Consider the following 17,092-nt stretch of genomic DNA (forward strand, 5'->3'; position numbering starts at 1 on the left):
ATTATTTATGACTTGCAGATCTGAAAAGAAAAGATTAAAATATCCAAAAGATATTGATAACCGTTAAATATGAACTATTTTTTATAATAAAAATATCTTTAAAGATATTTAGGGTGTGTTTGGTTTGCATTTTCATTTTCTGTTTTCATTTCCTTTTTTCATTTTCTGAAAACCGTTTTCATTTTCAAAAGATTTGAATTCTGAAAACATGTTTGGTTTGATTTCTTGTTTTCTGTTTTCATGAAATAAAAATACTGAAAATTTATGATATATTGACTTATTGTCTTTTTGTATTTTTAGATTTGCTTAAAACTACATTAATTGTCACCACAATTTCATTTTAACCGGAATGAGGTTTCTAAACGAAAATTTATTGTGTTCATTTTCTAGTTGTTTCCTGATTTCATTTTCACTGAAAATGTTTTCAGAAATCAATCCAAACACATTTTCATTACCGTTTTTTGTTTTCAGTGAAAATGAAAACAGAAAACAACCAAATCAAACACCCCCTTAATTAGCCATTACTTTTTGTTGCAACTTCGAATCAATGTGACAAAAATATGAACGAGATTGGTGGGTCCTCATCCAAGGAGAAAGAGGACGACAAAGGGTCATCCCGTTTCAACTCACATTCGTAGTGCGATGGGCGAACAAGAAAATGACTGGAAAAGTAGAAAAAAATGTGGAATATTGTCCTAATATATCTCTATCTTTAAATTTTTTCTTAGCCAAGTATAATTGTTTAAGTATTTTATTGATAATACAATATAATGTTCTTCTATAAATAAGTTAATAAACAAAAAATCTTTTTATTTTTAATTAAATCTAATGACATAAACAAATTAATTATATTTAATAATATAATTATATTAAAAATAATGAAAATTCAGATTTTAAATAAAAATATTCACCTAAAAATATGTTAAGTAAATTAAATAATAAAACAAAAATAATTATATTTAATAATATTATTTTCTTTAAAAAAATTAGAAAACAAAATTATAAAATTTAATTTAATAAATAAGTAATTTTATAACTAATTAAAAATTATATAATAAAATATTTATATTTTATAATATTTTAAATTAAAAAAAACGAAAAGGAGAGAAAAAATTCCGTGTATATTGAAAATTAAACTGTGAAGTAATGTAGAATGAAAAAAAATTTACCAAAAAAAAACTGAGACATGCAGAAAGTTTTCACAATCTTTCAATGAGAATCATGTTTTCGGATATTCCTCAATCAATAATTGAAGATTAGTTCTTTTTAAAATTCAGAGATCATCAAAATCAAAATGGTTTTTGTCTCTTCCATAAAATATTCTTCATACACATAACCAGACATCATAATATCATACTCCTAACAATTACCAATCAATCAACTGTACATAATGGAACCTAAGTTGCATAAGGGGTTTAATTGAAATTTTTGAAAGAATCTAACTTGAGTGATTCAAAGAGAGATCATCAACAATGAAAAGTTAAAGGAATATATCTAAGTTCAACATGCATGATGAAGAGAAGGGGAAGGGATATTCATATTATACTACAGGGAATGAAGGAAGGAATGGAATTATTTGGTGTGTCGCGGCTTCACCACGAAACATGCAGGACACCTAATCAAACCGTTGGAATTGCAAGACGAACAGCTCCTGAATCCGCCACTCTTCTCTCCGAACACTTTGTGGCTTCCATCGCACTCGTCGCAAACCACGAATCTCAGCCCTCCGCACAAATCACACATGTTCCTCTGTGACTTCGGCAACCGTCTGATCAACTCGTGCAACTCGCCGTTCTCGTAGAGCTTCCTCACCTCGTCGGCACCGCCGATGTACACGCCGGCGACGAAGACGCTCGGCAGCGGCACGCTGCGGCGGACGAGGATCCGCTGCAGTTCCTCGCGGAAGCGCTCGTCGACGCTGACGTCGCGCTCGTCGATCGCGACGGCGAAGCCGCGGAGGATAGATCGGACGGCGCGGCAGTCGTCGAAGGTGCGGCGGACGACGCGGAGGCTAGTGTAGTAGACGACGACGGCGGTACGGTCGGAGTCCGGAGGCGGTTGGACGGCGGAGGAGGCGGCGCGGGGGCTGCTAAAGGAGCGGATGAGGGAGGGAGAGACGATTAGGCGGCGGAATAGAGAGGGAGGTTCAGGTTCGGATTCGAGTATGGATTGGATGTCTTTGAAGGAAGAGCAGGAGATGGTGCAGGATTGGGATCGGTTTGAACGCGAAGCTGTGGTTCGGATACGCCATGGTAGCCACATTGAAACAAGCAGGTTTTGTTCTCTGTGTGTAATTTGTGGTGTGGTTTTATGAATGAGTGTTACTGTTTAGTGTGTAGAGTGATGAGTGATGAAAGAAAAAGAAAAGATAAAAAGCAGTGTGTGGGGTGGGGTTGGATTCGTGTATGTATTTGTATGTACGGATAATAGGTCAATTAAGGCAAGGGTCATCCTCATTAATGATTAGCATGTTTCTTTTTCTCAACCTTGTTGTGTATTTTTTTGTTTCTTTTTCTCTCACTCATGTTTTATTAATATTAAGTTGAAAAATGCTAATGAGTGTCTTTTGAATATTCAACTTAAAAGTATAAATATTTTATTGAATAATAGAAAAATTATATTATTTATTATTTTTTTATATATTTTCTTATAGTTTATATAATAAATATTTTTCTCTTCTAATTTCTTAATATATATGAAGGATACATATTAATTAAATACTAATAATTTTAATTTTATATTCTTAAATACTTTTTCTCAACCTTGTACAAATTACCAAGCACACTAATCATTAATCAACTACTCAGCCAGAATTATTTCAATTTAACTATTTTTTTAATTATGCATTAAATATTTTAGAAGAATAATTTTGTCACCCACAATAAGAATATTTAGCTTGAATGAAATTGTCAAAAACAAAATATACTTATGTTATATATATATATATATATATATATATATATATATATATATATATATATATATATATATGAGAAGAAATAAAAATTACATCCGTATAATTTTAATAATTATTATATTATTTTTATATATAAAATGTAATTTTTATTGATTTAACCATTAAATTATATCTAAATATTATCAAGATTTTATGTGTCAAATTTTATCAAAATTGAATAATATAACAAAAGAAGATAATCAAATGATTCATATTTTAATATATTTTGAAGTATTTATATTATGTTAATTTTAATCTATGTTAACGAGACAGTGAATAAATTTAGGATAATATGAATTTTTGCATATGTAATTCATATGAAAGAAATTTTTAATCTAATAATGAGTTTTAAAAAAATACCATCTAATTAAAAGTTACAGAATAATGTAATAATAGTCAAAGTTACACAATACATATAATTGGTTTAAATGAAATTTAATAAATATAAGTAAAATTATAAATCAAATAGGTATAATTAATAAAATGGGATGTAAATTTGAAATTATATAAAAAATGTAATATATATATATATATATATAAAAATATCACTCTTTAAAATAAAATAAATTAAAAAATTTAACTATTATAAAAATGGTCTTTTATTATACTCATAATAGCATCTCCAATGCATTTAAGGAGTTACTTATTTTTAATATTATTACTTAATTTATTTTATTATTGAAGATGATTCACAGCTTAAAATTAAACTTTGATGGTTTATATAAACAATAATTATTTATAGATAAAAATATATCTTTTTATCATTTAAGAGTTCCTTAAATTTATACCATTAAAACAAAATATATATAAATTTTTAATGATAATATAACATTATAAGAACCACTTAACATAAATAAAAAACTCAAATTATTTAAATTTCAGATTATAGATGTTCTAGTATACATCATTCTATTACTAAAAATATTGGCATTTAATATGGATAAAGATACAGACATGCACCCAATTTTTTTTCCCCACTCATTGTCCACCCGAAAAACATGGTTTTACACACACACATTAAACATATTTATAAATGTGATTAACTATGTGGGCGTATAATAAGAGATGGATACTCATTTAATATATAACAGTTATTATAGTAAAAAAAAATCATTTTTTAATAATATACCAAATAAAATTTTCATGAAATCCTTCCACTTAATAAATAAAGAAAATATTAAACCCCTTTAACTTTATAAATCATTAAATATTTTGACTCTTTCATTTAATACTATGTTCATAAAATATTAAAAATTATAAGAAAAGTTTTAGAAAATATAGCATTACTCATATTTAATAATATATCAAAATTATAATCATTTCTACTATTGTAGGATAATTCCTTCTCGTATAATTACCTTTCTGGCCTAAGCAAAATCTCAGTCGTGGCTAATTTGCACAAAAATCTTTAGTGTTTGACTTAAGGTCTGACTTTATAAATATGGGTACCTAAAATTGTCTTGGAAAGTAGTGAAAGTTTTAACTTTCATCAAATAAAGTTTTATTTACATATTAGTTTTATATTTCTTTAAATATTAAATAATAATTTAATTTTTACATAAGTTAGTTTAAAGATTTTTACACGATCAAATAAATTAGAAATCGTTTTAGATATAATTTTTAAAGTAATTCTTACAAACATAAACAATTTTATCATATTTTATGATCATCTATGATTAAATAATTGCGTAAAAATATTTAAACATCAATTATTTTAATTAAATTATCATAAAAGTAACATAAGTAATATGAATCGTTAATGAGAAAATCAACGGTTGATATGTCAGCACATACAAAGCTAATTTATTTTCTAAAATAAATGATTTTTTAAATAGAATAAAGAGTTTTATGATTTTTTTTAATTTAAATTATTTTTACTTGAAATAAATATATATTTTTTTATTTTTTAAAAAAGCAAATTCTATTGCTTATTAAAAAATGTTTATTTTAAAATTATCTTTTAAAGTTTAAACAAGCTCACCCACGCTAATATAAATTATTGATTTTTTTATAACATTCAAATTTTTTTACTTTATTCTTTTTAAAGTTTTTAAAAAACTAGAATCACAAACTATAACCATGAGTGAAAATTTGAAAAGTGATTAAAGACATTTACAATTAGATAGTAATAAATATTTATAAATTTTATACCAATTTTTAATTGTTTTGAAGAATAAAAAAAATGTACTAAAATTTTATTTTTATAAGTTATTTGAATCATTAATTAGTTATTAATAATAAAGATTTTATCAAATTAAAAATAGGCATGTTAAATTTTAATTTTTTATGCTTTTGTTTAGGCCATTAATTAGTAAATGATGGCAAAGATTTTACGAAAATAAAAATAAATATTTTAAAAACTTGGAATCATATTTTATCGTTATATTATCATAATTATTTAAAGATTTAATTAATCATTTAATCCCTATGCTTTTCAAATTTATCAATTTTAGTTCCTATAGTTGATAAGTAAATTTTTTAGTGACAAAAATTTATATTTTAATTATCAAAGGATCCAAAGGTGCTGTTAAAATTTTTTAACTAATAGAGTTAAAAAAAAAGGGTTTAACGGCAAAAATATTTTGAGAAAATATAAACTTAAGATTAAAAAATTCACTTATTAATTATAGAGATTAAAAGAGATAAATTTAAAAATTATAATAATTAAACGAATAATTAAATCTTATTTAAAATAACCTATCATTATTAATGAGAAATGGATAAGAATAGACGTTATGACGATTCAAACATGAATTCAAGTACAATGTTATCAACATATGATTGTAATTTTCATGCCTATAATGTTTGACCCACAAATGCTAAAAAATAATGATAATGCAGAGGACGATGAGAATAGTAATGGTAAGAATCTCGTGCCACAATGCAGACTGGGAGGCGGGAGCTATACATCTCCGATATACATAGACTAATTAATTTATATCATAAGAAACTAGTGCAGAAAAGATATATATATATATATATATATATATATATATATATATATATATATATATATATATATATATATATATATTTGAGTGTTACTTGTTTTAAAAGATATAATTATTATTAGAAGTTAAAATGTTATAATGATTTATAATATATTAATATTTAAAGATAAAATTATCCAGAAAAAAGATAATATCAAATGAGACTTTTTTCTTTATAATAGTTGTAGATAATAATTTTCTTTGTATTTTTTTTCCTAAATAAATGTCTCATCTACAGAATTTCCATTGACAGTTTGCCAGCCAAATTTTCCTTCTTTAAAACATTTTTCTATCAGCATTCCTTCCCCAAACTTGATGTACAACTTTTTATTTTATAAATGTATTAGAGTAAAATAAAAATGATTAAGCTCTCATAGTTTGATGGTATATATAAAAATTCGTCATCACTGCCAAAAAAGAGTAAAATAAAATAAATGATGAGCAACCCTATTATTGATCATTCATTCAGTTTCTAGGGCCTTGGACGCCAAAAACTCTTCCTACCAACAAGAAACTGATTTTGATATAACGTTACAGACCAATGAAGTGAACGCAGGACCGGACCGAGCTTGTTAATTATTTCCATAGAGTCCTGAACCAGGAGATACCCATCTGGTCTCATTATTCGATCTATCTCCACAGCCACAACTACAATGTCACATCTGACAATAAAGATTATTGCAAACTGTGAGAATCATAATTAACACATATTTATGCTACAATATGATAGAACTTTTTATCTTTCCTACTATGTAGCATAAATATAGTAGGAAAAAAAAATTCTACAAGAGAAAGCATTAGACACATATAACAATATAGAAGAACTAAACTAATGTAATTCTAGATAATAACAAGAGAAAGCACTAGCCACTAGACACTTTAGTTCTAGACATTAGTTTCCTCAATATGTGTACCTTTGCATAAGATGTTTGAAGAGAAAGCTAGCATGAACAAGATCATAAGTCCGAGGATATGTGTTTAAGGACTCGCACCAATCATGGTACATTCCTATTAGCCCTCTGTCAAATATAGTAGTAAGAGTATCTGGCATGTCAATGGGTACTACATTCATCACCCAGACTGGTAGATCAATGAGTGCTGCAGCAAATCTGAGGGGAAAAAAAATGCATGGTATCAGTTCAAAGAAAACTTGGAAGGTATTAGATTAATGAGCAAATTTTAGTTTATGTAATGACAAACATATATGTGAACGTAAAGAGAAATGTTAGCAGTACAGAGTCTCTTTTATCGGTTGAAATTTATTGTAATCTTAATTAATGAACCTCTACCATTTTACAGTTTTTAATAAATTTTAACCAATAATAAAAAGTGCCTTAAAGAATGTGTTGCTAGCATTCCTTAAACATAAATGTCAAAGAAGAGTGACATAATAAAGCTAATCTACAATTGAATATACTTTACCCTGCATAACCTGCATTCATGTCCATTATATTTCGAACACTTGACCAGTTCATAGAAAGACCATCCCTATAAACGTCTGAAACTAATTCTGACCAGTGTTTGCTGTCCTTCAAGAACATCTCGCTGGCATCGGATTCAATGGATAAGCTCGGAGGTATACTGGTAAGCCTCTCGGGCCAAGGCATTGGCCAGCTCTGCAGATTACCCTCAGCATCAACTGGAAGAGGTATAAGGCAGCTACTGAGTTTGGTATACCTAACCACAATCATGCAAAGAAAATTAGCAGAGATAGAAGTTAAACTAACACTAACAGTGATATGGTACATGAACATTTTCTATTGTCTCCTTTTGAACAACATATGTTATAAATTGATGCAAAATGTCAGGCCATTCCATACTGTGTATATATACACATATCAAAAAGCTAAAGCATCATACATGTTGGCATTACAGAAAAATAAAATTTGGTGGAAATATAAATGTCAAAAAAATACAACCAAAAACTTTAGCATATATACCATGATGAGATACTTTTCCTATCGCTAGTTTCACATAAAGGAGGAGTTCTCTCTTTGCGTTCCTGATAACAGGAAGTTGAGGTAGGCTTTTGGTATATAACAAGCCCAATTCCAGATGAATCAAGAGTCTTAGCCACAACAGTCCAGCACATTGCTTTTGTTACGGTCACCATGGCTGCAGAAAACAAGAACAACATTCATCATTGGAAAAATTTGCATGTTTTGTAACATCCTTCAAGAAATCATAAACTATGGTTCTTTCAATTTTTTTTCTCATCACATCATTGTTCACGTCTTTCACTTCTCTTTCTTCCCTTCTCATCTCTCCTTTCCTCCTCAATAAGGTGTATATATTCCAAAGAGGTGTAAAATAATCTTTTTTTTTTCAAATGACAAAAGAGGCATATGCATAGGGAGTGAGGGACAAACCATTCCATACTTTCTGATCTCTTTCATCATCGCGATAAACTGGTGTGGCAGACCATGCAAAGAAACCACCAGGTCTAAGAATCCTATTGAGCTCAAACAACGGTTTGCCACCTACAGATTTGTGAACAAACACTCTTGTCATATAAAAATAATACAAATAGAACTTGGAAGTCAATTAGAAGAAGGTTGTCCTGATATGGACATAACTAAGTCACAACACAACTCAGAAGAATGGAATTCAATAAGTACCATCTGCATCCCAATGCACCCTGCATCTTGCACAATGAATCAAATCAAATCCGTTGTCAGCAAATGCCAACTTTTGGGTTCCAATGACAGAAAGAGTTGCAGGAATTCCTCGTTCCAAAGCAAACTGTATCTGAGCTTCGTGCTCATCCTTTGGTGCAAATGACATGGTAATAACATTTTTGTCCAGAAGATAGCCGCCAAAGCTAGCAACTCCACAACCAGCATCAAGAACAACCCTGATATTCTTTCCCCATTGGATTGCTGGTAGTGTCTGACATAAAACAAAAGTCATTCAGAAAACTACAAGACATAGTAAGCATTCAAAAGCTACATACTAATCTAGCTATTTCAGTGGAACATGTGTAAGATACTAATTAAGTCATTTTCTACAGCTCTGATAGAACGTGGGTTTTTGTTGGCAGTGTGAGATTTTTCTACTATCATAAAATATCCTTGAAGATTTTGTGGTTGTTTGTAAAATTGGTTGAAGGCTACTTGTGCTCGATAAAGCAACTTGTAGCTGTAAGCCAATGATGCCTAGTTTTAGGTAGCCATAATTTTTTTTCTTTTGCTTCCATGTTGCTGTTCTGTTTTCAAGGTTTTTTTCTTCTCTTTTCTTTTCAACATGGTATCAGAGCCTCATTGATCTTTCGGGTCTTCGAGGTAGAGAAAATCAGATTAATATATTGAGGGAGTGCAAAAAAGGCTGCTAGTCATTTTTGACAGCAGAGTTTCATTGATCTTTCGGGTCTGTGAGGTAAACAAAATCAGAGTTAATGAGGGAGTGGAAACTGAGGTCAGATTTGGATCAGTTTTGCTCTACGCTTCTACCCTTATGCCATGGTGCTGATCGCATATTACAGCCCAAATGCTTATATAAAAAGAGGCTGTATGTCGCCATATGTCAGCAGTATGATATCCCCGTTTATGCCAAAATAATGCCATGAAAGCTGCAAGAAGATGCCAATGTAGATCAGCTTGAAGTATTGAAGAAAAATCTGAAGGAGGAGTGTTGGCGGTGTGAGATTTTTCTACTATCATTAAATATCTTTGAAGATTTCGTGGTTGCTTGTAAAATTGGTTAAATGGTTACCTGTGCTCAGATAAAACAACTTGTAGCTGTAAGCCAATGATGCCTAGTTTAAGGTAGCCATAATGTGCTGTTTATTTCATCCAATGAGGGACTTGTTAGTTCTCTATTTAAAGCCTTGCTGTAACAAGTTTAATGTGCCCAAATTCTGAGTTCAGTTTTGCTCCACCCTTTTGTATGTTGCTGTCCCATATGAGAGCTTCATAATCATAATATATGAAAAACCAGGTTGCATGTCTATTTTGACTGCGGTGATGCTGCTTCCATGTTGCTGTTCTGTTTTCATTGTTATTTTCTTCTCTTTTTTTTCAACATTTTTAAGCCTAACTCAACCTTATAAAATCGGATTCTATGGTGAAGATTATTTTTCACTTATATAATCTATCTTGATAATATCTTTAGTCAATGTGAAACTTTAACAATTGTTCTTTTTGTCTACTGCTATTTGTCATGTGTCACTTTCAACACACCTCTAGGAGTCACCACAATTTAGTTGACTTTTCAAACAAACTCCTTCCTCGTAAAAGCCAATTCTAAGCCTAGAATTTTATCCCTCGACAAAATATCAATACGTAGGAAAAGCAGCATAAATTTGTTCAAATTTAACTGTACCCTAGATTCAAATATCTTAGCTCTTGGACTAAAACCATTATTATGGTAAGTGGTTCACTCTCAAAGGAACTTTCTGCAGGTATATAAAATAGAAGAAAAGAATCCACCTTGGTCCTTATCCCTCTCCTCCCAAATCTCTCTCTCTCTCTCTCTCTCTCTCATGGCTTCTCATGGTTTTGTTTTCAAATCAAAATTGAAATTTCAGTTGAGTAACCTATATTGACCTTTAATGCAAACCTTCATCACATGAATTATCAAGGTGAAACTCTAATTATAATAACACTAGAAGCACCTAAACTGAATGGATTAATTTTGTTCTGTAACTTAACTGAATGGATTAATTTCTACAGTTTCTGTATTTTTGTAACAGCTTAACATGGATGGGAAATAATGCACTTGACATATCATAGTTTAGGCAAATCATGAGAAGCCAAGTAACGATATACCTTCTCTATGAATTTAATATAATGGTTAACTCCTTCTTTGAATTGAGTACCACCTCCGGGAAAGACAAGATAATCGCCAGACTTAACCACCCAGTTTTGCTCCTTCTTGTATTCAACAAGCTTTGTATGAGGGACATTATCATACCAAATCTGAAAACCACCAGAAGTAGTACATCACTTAAACATCAAGCAAGTTTCTTCCATCCATTATAAAACACTACTACAGTCTTAGGCCAATATCAAGGAGAAATTATTACATGGTCCGAGATCCCATAGCAATGACACATGATCAAGTGTTATTAATTTATGTTTCTTTTGTAAATTGAAAATTTTGATACATGTCACATAGTGTCTCGGATTACCTAATAATTTTCTCAATGTCAAAAAGATTGAAACAGCCATAAATATTCATGCATCAAAAAAATGGAAGCAAGAAAGCATTGATTAAAAACCAGAAAATCTTACCAAACTATCAATCTCACCATGTCCCTGCTCTTAGGCCAAGGAAGGGGGACTTTATATCCTTTGGGGAGAGGCACCAAACAGTGAGGACTAGAATGAGGACAGTGCCTTTCCCTGTGCTCCATGTGCCTCCTTTTCTTGAGAGCCTTAATGGCCTTAAAGTTATCCAAACATGGTATATAATCCATCGCCAATGGACCCTTACAAGGCTTCCAATCAATGTTTGCATCAACCAAGAAAGGTTCTCCCTTGAGTGGCAATCTTTGGCGCTTAGGACTCGGCGAAGAAAAATGAGCGAGTGGTTGCGGTTTGACATCGGGGTAGAAGCCAATGGGGTCTAAGGTGGAGGTGGAGGTGGAGGTGAATGTGAGGATCGTGAAGCAAATGAGCAAGACCATGAAGGTGAAGATGAAAGGATACTTCCTCTCTTTCAATAGGCTTTCAACTGAAATTGCCATTCTTGAGGATCAAGAATTGTGTTTGCAATATTTGTGCAATGTGTTGATGGTTAATGAACTGAAATCATGGGATGGAGATGCAGTGACGGTGAAAGTGGACTGAGTTAGGTAGCTGATATGTTAGTATGTTGTGTCAGTCAAAGGTAGAAGACCCAAGATCCCATGATTCCTCACTACCCAAATGATACGCAAATCAGAATGACACATCACATTTGAAACCTTCCACTTAACTATTTTCCCAATTTGTCGTCATATATTTTTTTTTTCCTCACCATCTTATTGGTATCAATTAATCCCATTGGAATCAATAATTAATATTCGCCCAAACCATAAATACAAATAAAATTATATTTCTTTTTTAACATAATTTATTAATTGTCATATAGTATAATACACCTACTAACACTAAAATAATTTATCTTCCAGTTTATTCACCGGGGTACGGATGTTTGTACATTCAAAACTTCTAAGACTCATCAAATACTTCGCATTTTTGTTATATTATATTACCAACCATATTAATTATTTACTATTATCTTTTTTCTTTCTTTCTCTGTCTAGGTAGACATCGAAAAAATATTCAAGAATAATTTTCTTTTCTTTTTTGGTAAGGATCATTTTTTTTTTGGGTAAGGAAACATTTTCTTTTTTGACAGGCAAGAATCATTTTCTTATTCATTGGCTATTTCTTTTTTGTTTCTCTCCATCAATCATCATAGACTCTTCTCTTTATCTCTTTTATGTTTTTTTTTTATTTATTTTATGTAAAGCAGTTGTAAGTACAAATACTATATAATGTTTAACACGATAGACATCGATTTTTTTTTTTTGTTATATCATATTACCAGCAATATCAATTATTTACTAGTATCTTTTTTCTCTCTTTATCTAGGTAGACACCGAAAAAATATTCAAGAATCATTTTCTTATTCATTGGCTATTTCTTATTTTATTTCTCTCCATCAATCATCATAGACTCTTCTCTTTATCTCTTTATGTAAAGTAGATGTAAGTACAAATACTATATAATGCTTAACACGATTCTGTATACAGCCTAAAAATGTTGCAATGTTGCAAAGATAGAGACAGTCCTCTTGAAAACAATGTTGTGAAAACATACTCTAGTGACACATTTTTTAAAACATTCTTTATTTCTTTTAAATATTAATATTAGTGAAAACAATGTTTGAGAAAATGTATTACTAGTATAAATCACAAAGTTGTATTAATCCTATTTTAATAAATTTACACTCCTACTAGATGGTTTTGAATTAATTTCAACTAAAATAATAATAATAAAATAAAAGAAAACGTTACCAGAGCTCCTCCTTTTGCAAACATTTGTTTATATACCTTCACAATAAAAAAAAACTTGATTTCCAAAGTCTAAAAGAGCCAAATCTTATAAGCTGGATTAACTGGATTATATGGCTCTTACTAGAATTTTGGAAAGTAAACCAAGTATTTAGAAAATAGAAATAGCAAGTAATTATTGTGTGAAGTTAAGAGAATTACGTTCAACAAATATCTAATAATCAATAGCAAACCACGTAGAGAGCAAGGGAAGAGAAAGGCGATGGTAAATTTGAAGTAACTGTAAATCTCATTAGTTTGGGTTGAACACCCTCGTCAAGAAACTCCAAAATCGCTTCGCAAGTTACAAGACATCACTTGACATCAAAAAATAAAATACAAGACATCTCAACATAAAGTAATTCAAGCTTGTATTATACAACCGCATTTAAAGACAGTTTTGTAAAGAATAATAATAAAAAAGACAAAATTAGTAAAGCCGTACTCTGCTATCTATGCCTTACTATACCTACAAGTTTTTTGTCAGTCCGTTATCCCGGCACCATTATCCACATCAACCTCGCCCATTCCTGTATCTTCTTCCTCCTCACTGTCTTCATCACCACTGACCTCTTCATTATCTTGGCGTAGCTTAGCCATGTGCTCAGCAAGCAATTTATCATCACGTTCACTCACCTGAGAATCACAATGCAGTGTCAAACCTCCCAAAATAAGAAAGTAGTAGAATTATACTGTTCCTATACTGGCATCAAAAGATATAAAAGGAGGATCCAAAGGCAGATGGACAAAATTTTGTACATGGATCGAATATATAGTTGATAATCAAGAAAACAAATATAGAGGAAGTTGACACTCACTGCTCTAGCTGCCTCCTTAACCACAAGTTTACCCTTGTGTTGTTCTATTGCTTCAGTGCAAGAAGCTATGGCATTGTTGAGAACCAATATTCCTTGCTCCTGTCCAGACCATAACAAAATACACAAATTAGCTTCAAATACCATATACATGTTATGGTGTCTAACAGTTGTGATATTAAAATCTTTCCAGATGTTTTCCTATAGCACAATTGGAATTAAAATCTCTGCAGGGCATCAATACAGTAACAGTACCCATAGACAAGACATGACTCAAGTACGAATTGCTTATAACAGCAAAAGTAATGGTTTCTTGAGAAACCACAACTTCTAGATTTATTAACATTTGACATTAGGTTAAAAAAAAGTTCCTGTATAAAAGATATCTATTCTCAATAGGTAACAGAGAAACCAGATCAAACAAATTACATATAATATTAAGTAGCTGCAAGAGAGATGGTGAGAGGTATGTGGGGAATTTTGGTACAAACAGAAAAAAAATTTCAAGTAACTTCTAATGCGCACTCCTAAAAATATGATTGAAACAAATATTCACTCAAGTTTTTTTATTTTTTACTTAGACACCCTTAAAAACCAACATTACCAACCCACAACAGAGAAATATAATTTTACAACACTGCAATGATGTTGAAGATATGGAGTTATGAGAATGTTCAGGGGCGAATCATTTTTGGCTAATGCATGGCTTACACATCAATCATAATAGGTTAAACAATCGCCAACCTAAATCTACATCTCAAATGCCCCCAAACATTATCTACAATACAACAGTAGGGGCAAAATTCATACATCCAAAAATTATATACATAATCAAGATTTATGTGAAAATTGCACTAACCTTGTCCAGTGTCTGGGTGGTAAGAACATAAAGTGGGGGAGCAACAAGTTTAATTTTGACGGGGCAGTCATCATTTCCTGCAGCTTCAGCCTTATGCATTGCCTCCTGCATAATCAAATCATTATAAAACGTGAGAATACTTCGGAAGATAAGCTATAGGAAATAACACTTCACATAACAAATTAGATGCTTAAAAGAAAAGAAGCCAAAATAAGAAACAGGAGGAATAGAAATAATCAAGACCTTAATGTGAAGAACTCCATCAAATTGAAAACATTTCATTTCAATATCTGCCCTAATTTTCAAGGGTTGGGGGGTCATTCGTCTTCTAATATTCTTCACAAGAGAATCCTTCACTTCTTCTGATACAGCTGGCACCACCTTAGTCACCTATGAGCGACAATAAAAAAAATATTTAGTCATAAACAAGAATTGCAAGATGTGGTCAGTTTTACTCTGATAAAAATATTTACCTCTTGCCCGTCAGGGCCAACTTCCTTAACTTCACGAGTGAGAGTACTTAAAACAGTATCAGGATCAGTCACAATTATTTTGAAAGCCTGCATGGAATGAAGTTTATTCAGTAACTACAACAGTCAGGGAACCATCAAAGAATAAAATATATCCTTACCTCAAAAGCATGACCATATTTGCGATACAAAGGCCATCCAATGTGAATATAAAGTTCCTGCACATTTGAATTTAGTTCAATAGAAAAATTGAAATAGTAGCACCAGGAAAAGGAAAATATTTAATTATACGGGTCATACAAAAAAAAAAAAGTTATTGAACAAAGTGCTGAGAAATACAACCAACAAACTTTTTTACATATTAATTTACTATTATTAATGTTCTGTAAATAGATGTACCAATTGTATTATACACATATTTAGACTAATGATCCCTATTCTAAATAACACTCCTCTCTAAGATGCTAGTCAGTGACATTCACAGAAATAAGGGTTTCTCTCGATAATTCTTTATCGGTAAACATGTTTCACAGGGAAAAAGTGAGCAAATACAGCAATATAAAAATCATAAAGAAACAAGACAGAAAAATATAAAAATGAATAACAATCAAGCAAAAAAATTCCAGGGATCATTTTTAAATTTTAGGTTAAACACATAATTTAGTCCTATATGTGTTGCAGGTTGGTTCTCAATTTGGTACTTATACAAAAAAACTGAACTCAGGCCACTTTTCCTCCTCCTAAAGACAAGAATAGACTATAGCAATTAGTACCTCCAAATCGATGTTGAGGGTTTCGGCGACGTGGCGCATGATGGAGTGGACGAGCTTGCTCTTGTTGTACCTCTCCTCGCAGGCCTGGATGTCTTCTTCGGAGACCCTGCGCTTGCTGAGATCGATGTAACCCTTTTCCTTGTCGACACGGAGCACCATCACCGGCTCGATTCGTCCAACCTTGATGAGGCTGCTCACGCTCCGAATCCGACGGCGGGAGAGCTCGGAGAACAAGATCATTCCCTCGATGTTGTTGTACTCCAGCAGCGACACGTAGGCCCCCATGTCCGCTATGTTCTTCACCTGTATCATCACCGCCATGTCCACCTCCGGGTACTTCGCTTCGTACATGCGACATTCAAGATTCGGAGCCATCTTTCTTCTTTCTCTCTCAAGAAGGAGGGTTTTGTTTTTCTTCTGTAGAACTCTCTCACGATTCGCGTTTCGAACACCTTCTTGTTGGGCTCTTCTTTATTTCTGTAAATCCCAGCCCAAAAACGCACCCCTATTTTTGTTTTTGTTAAGTTTACTTCCAAATTTTTCAAATCTAATATTATTATTTTATTATATACACGAAGGCTTTATATGATTAAAATTTGTCACATGATATTTTTTGTCTCATTCTTCAATTAAATTAAATGTAATTAAATTAATTCTAGTTAGTTAAATTAAATAAATTTAATAAATAATAAATTCATATCTATTTATCTATAAAAGAATGTTGTATGTAATTAGAAGACTCTCTGACTCATTCTTCAAATAAATATAATTAAATCAATTCTAGTTAATTAATTAAATAAAATTAAATTAAAAATAGTAAATTTTTAATCATTGATTTAATAATTTCATTCTTTCATTTTTTTTTTTAAAAAAAAAATCCATTCTTCCATTTTTAAATTGATTTAATTTTTCGTTGAATCTTAAATTTTGATTTTTCACTATAATAATAAATAATAAATAAAAAGATTAAGTAAATAATGATATATAAGATAATAATCATGATATATGATGCAATATAAATTCAGCAAAAAAAAATGATGATGTATAATCTTAATATTTTCTTTTTTGAGTTTGAATTAAAAGTTCATACTCTATCAAAACTTATTAAAACAAAATAATAGGCAGATCATTGGACTGTTATATTTTGTCAATGTTTTTTATTTCAAATTCATACAATGGCTTTTTGTTTG

At 30.8% G+C, this 17,092-nt stretch overlaps 3 protein-coding genes across 3 annotated transcripts; all 3 read right to left on the reverse strand.

The window, feature by feature from the left end:
• Nucleotides 1-1,338: 1,338 nt before the first annotated feature.
• On the reverse strand, nucleotides 1,339-2,425 carry LOC114381845 (uncharacterized protein At5g39865-like). The gene has a single exon (XM_028341068.1). The coding sequence runs from the start codon at nucleotides 2,260-2,262 to the stop codon at nucleotides 1,573-1,575; it is 690 nt and encodes a 229-aa protein (XP_028196869.1). The 5' UTR covers nucleotides 2,263-2,425; the 3' UTR covers nucleotides 1,339-1,572.
• Nucleotides 2,426-6,372: 3,947 nt separating this feature from the next.
• On the reverse strand, nucleotides 6,373-11,811 carry LOC114381978 (probable methyltransferase PMT23). Its single transcript, XM_028341208.1, has 8 exons — nucleotides 11,195-11,811; nucleotides 10,713-10,862; nucleotides 8,565-8,835; nucleotides 8,316-8,426; nucleotides 7,887-8,061; nucleotides 7,369-7,623; nucleotides 6,861-7,055; nucleotides 6,373-6,608 (listed from the first exon to the last, which is right to left on the reverse strand). The coding sequence occupies exons 1-8, from the start codon at nucleotides 11,630-11,632 to the stop codon at nucleotides 6,419-6,421; spliced, it is 1,785 nt and encodes a 594-aa protein (XP_028197009.1). The 5' UTR covers nucleotides 11,633-11,811; the 3' UTR covers nucleotides 6,373-6,418.
• A 1,401-nt stretch (nucleotides 11,812-13,212) lies between these two features.
• Nucleotides 13,213-16,439, reverse strand: LOC114382695 (eukaryotic translation initiation factor 2 subunit alpha homolog). Its single transcript, XM_028342272.1, has 7 exons — nucleotides 15,903-16,439; nucleotides 15,291-15,347; nucleotides 15,133-15,219; nucleotides 14,903-15,049; nucleotides 14,660-14,764; nucleotides 13,804-13,902; nucleotides 13,213-13,621 (listed from the first exon to the last, which is right to left on the reverse strand). Exons 1-7 carry the CDS (start codon nucleotides 16,275-16,277, stop codon nucleotides 13,469-13,471), a joined length of 1,023 nt encoding a protein of 340 aa, XP_028198073.1. The 5' UTR covers nucleotides 16,278-16,439; the 3' UTR covers nucleotides 13,213-13,468.
• Nucleotides 16,440-17,092: the final 653 nt, after the last annotated feature.

Source organism: Glycine soja, chromosome 13 (genome assembly GCF_004193775.1).
Source record: "Glycine soja cultivar W05 chromosome 13, ASM419377v2, whole genome shotgun sequence".
Classification (NCBI taxonomy): domain Eukaryota; kingdom Viridiplantae; phylum Streptophyta; class Magnoliopsida; order Fabales; family Fabaceae; genus Glycine; species Glycine soja.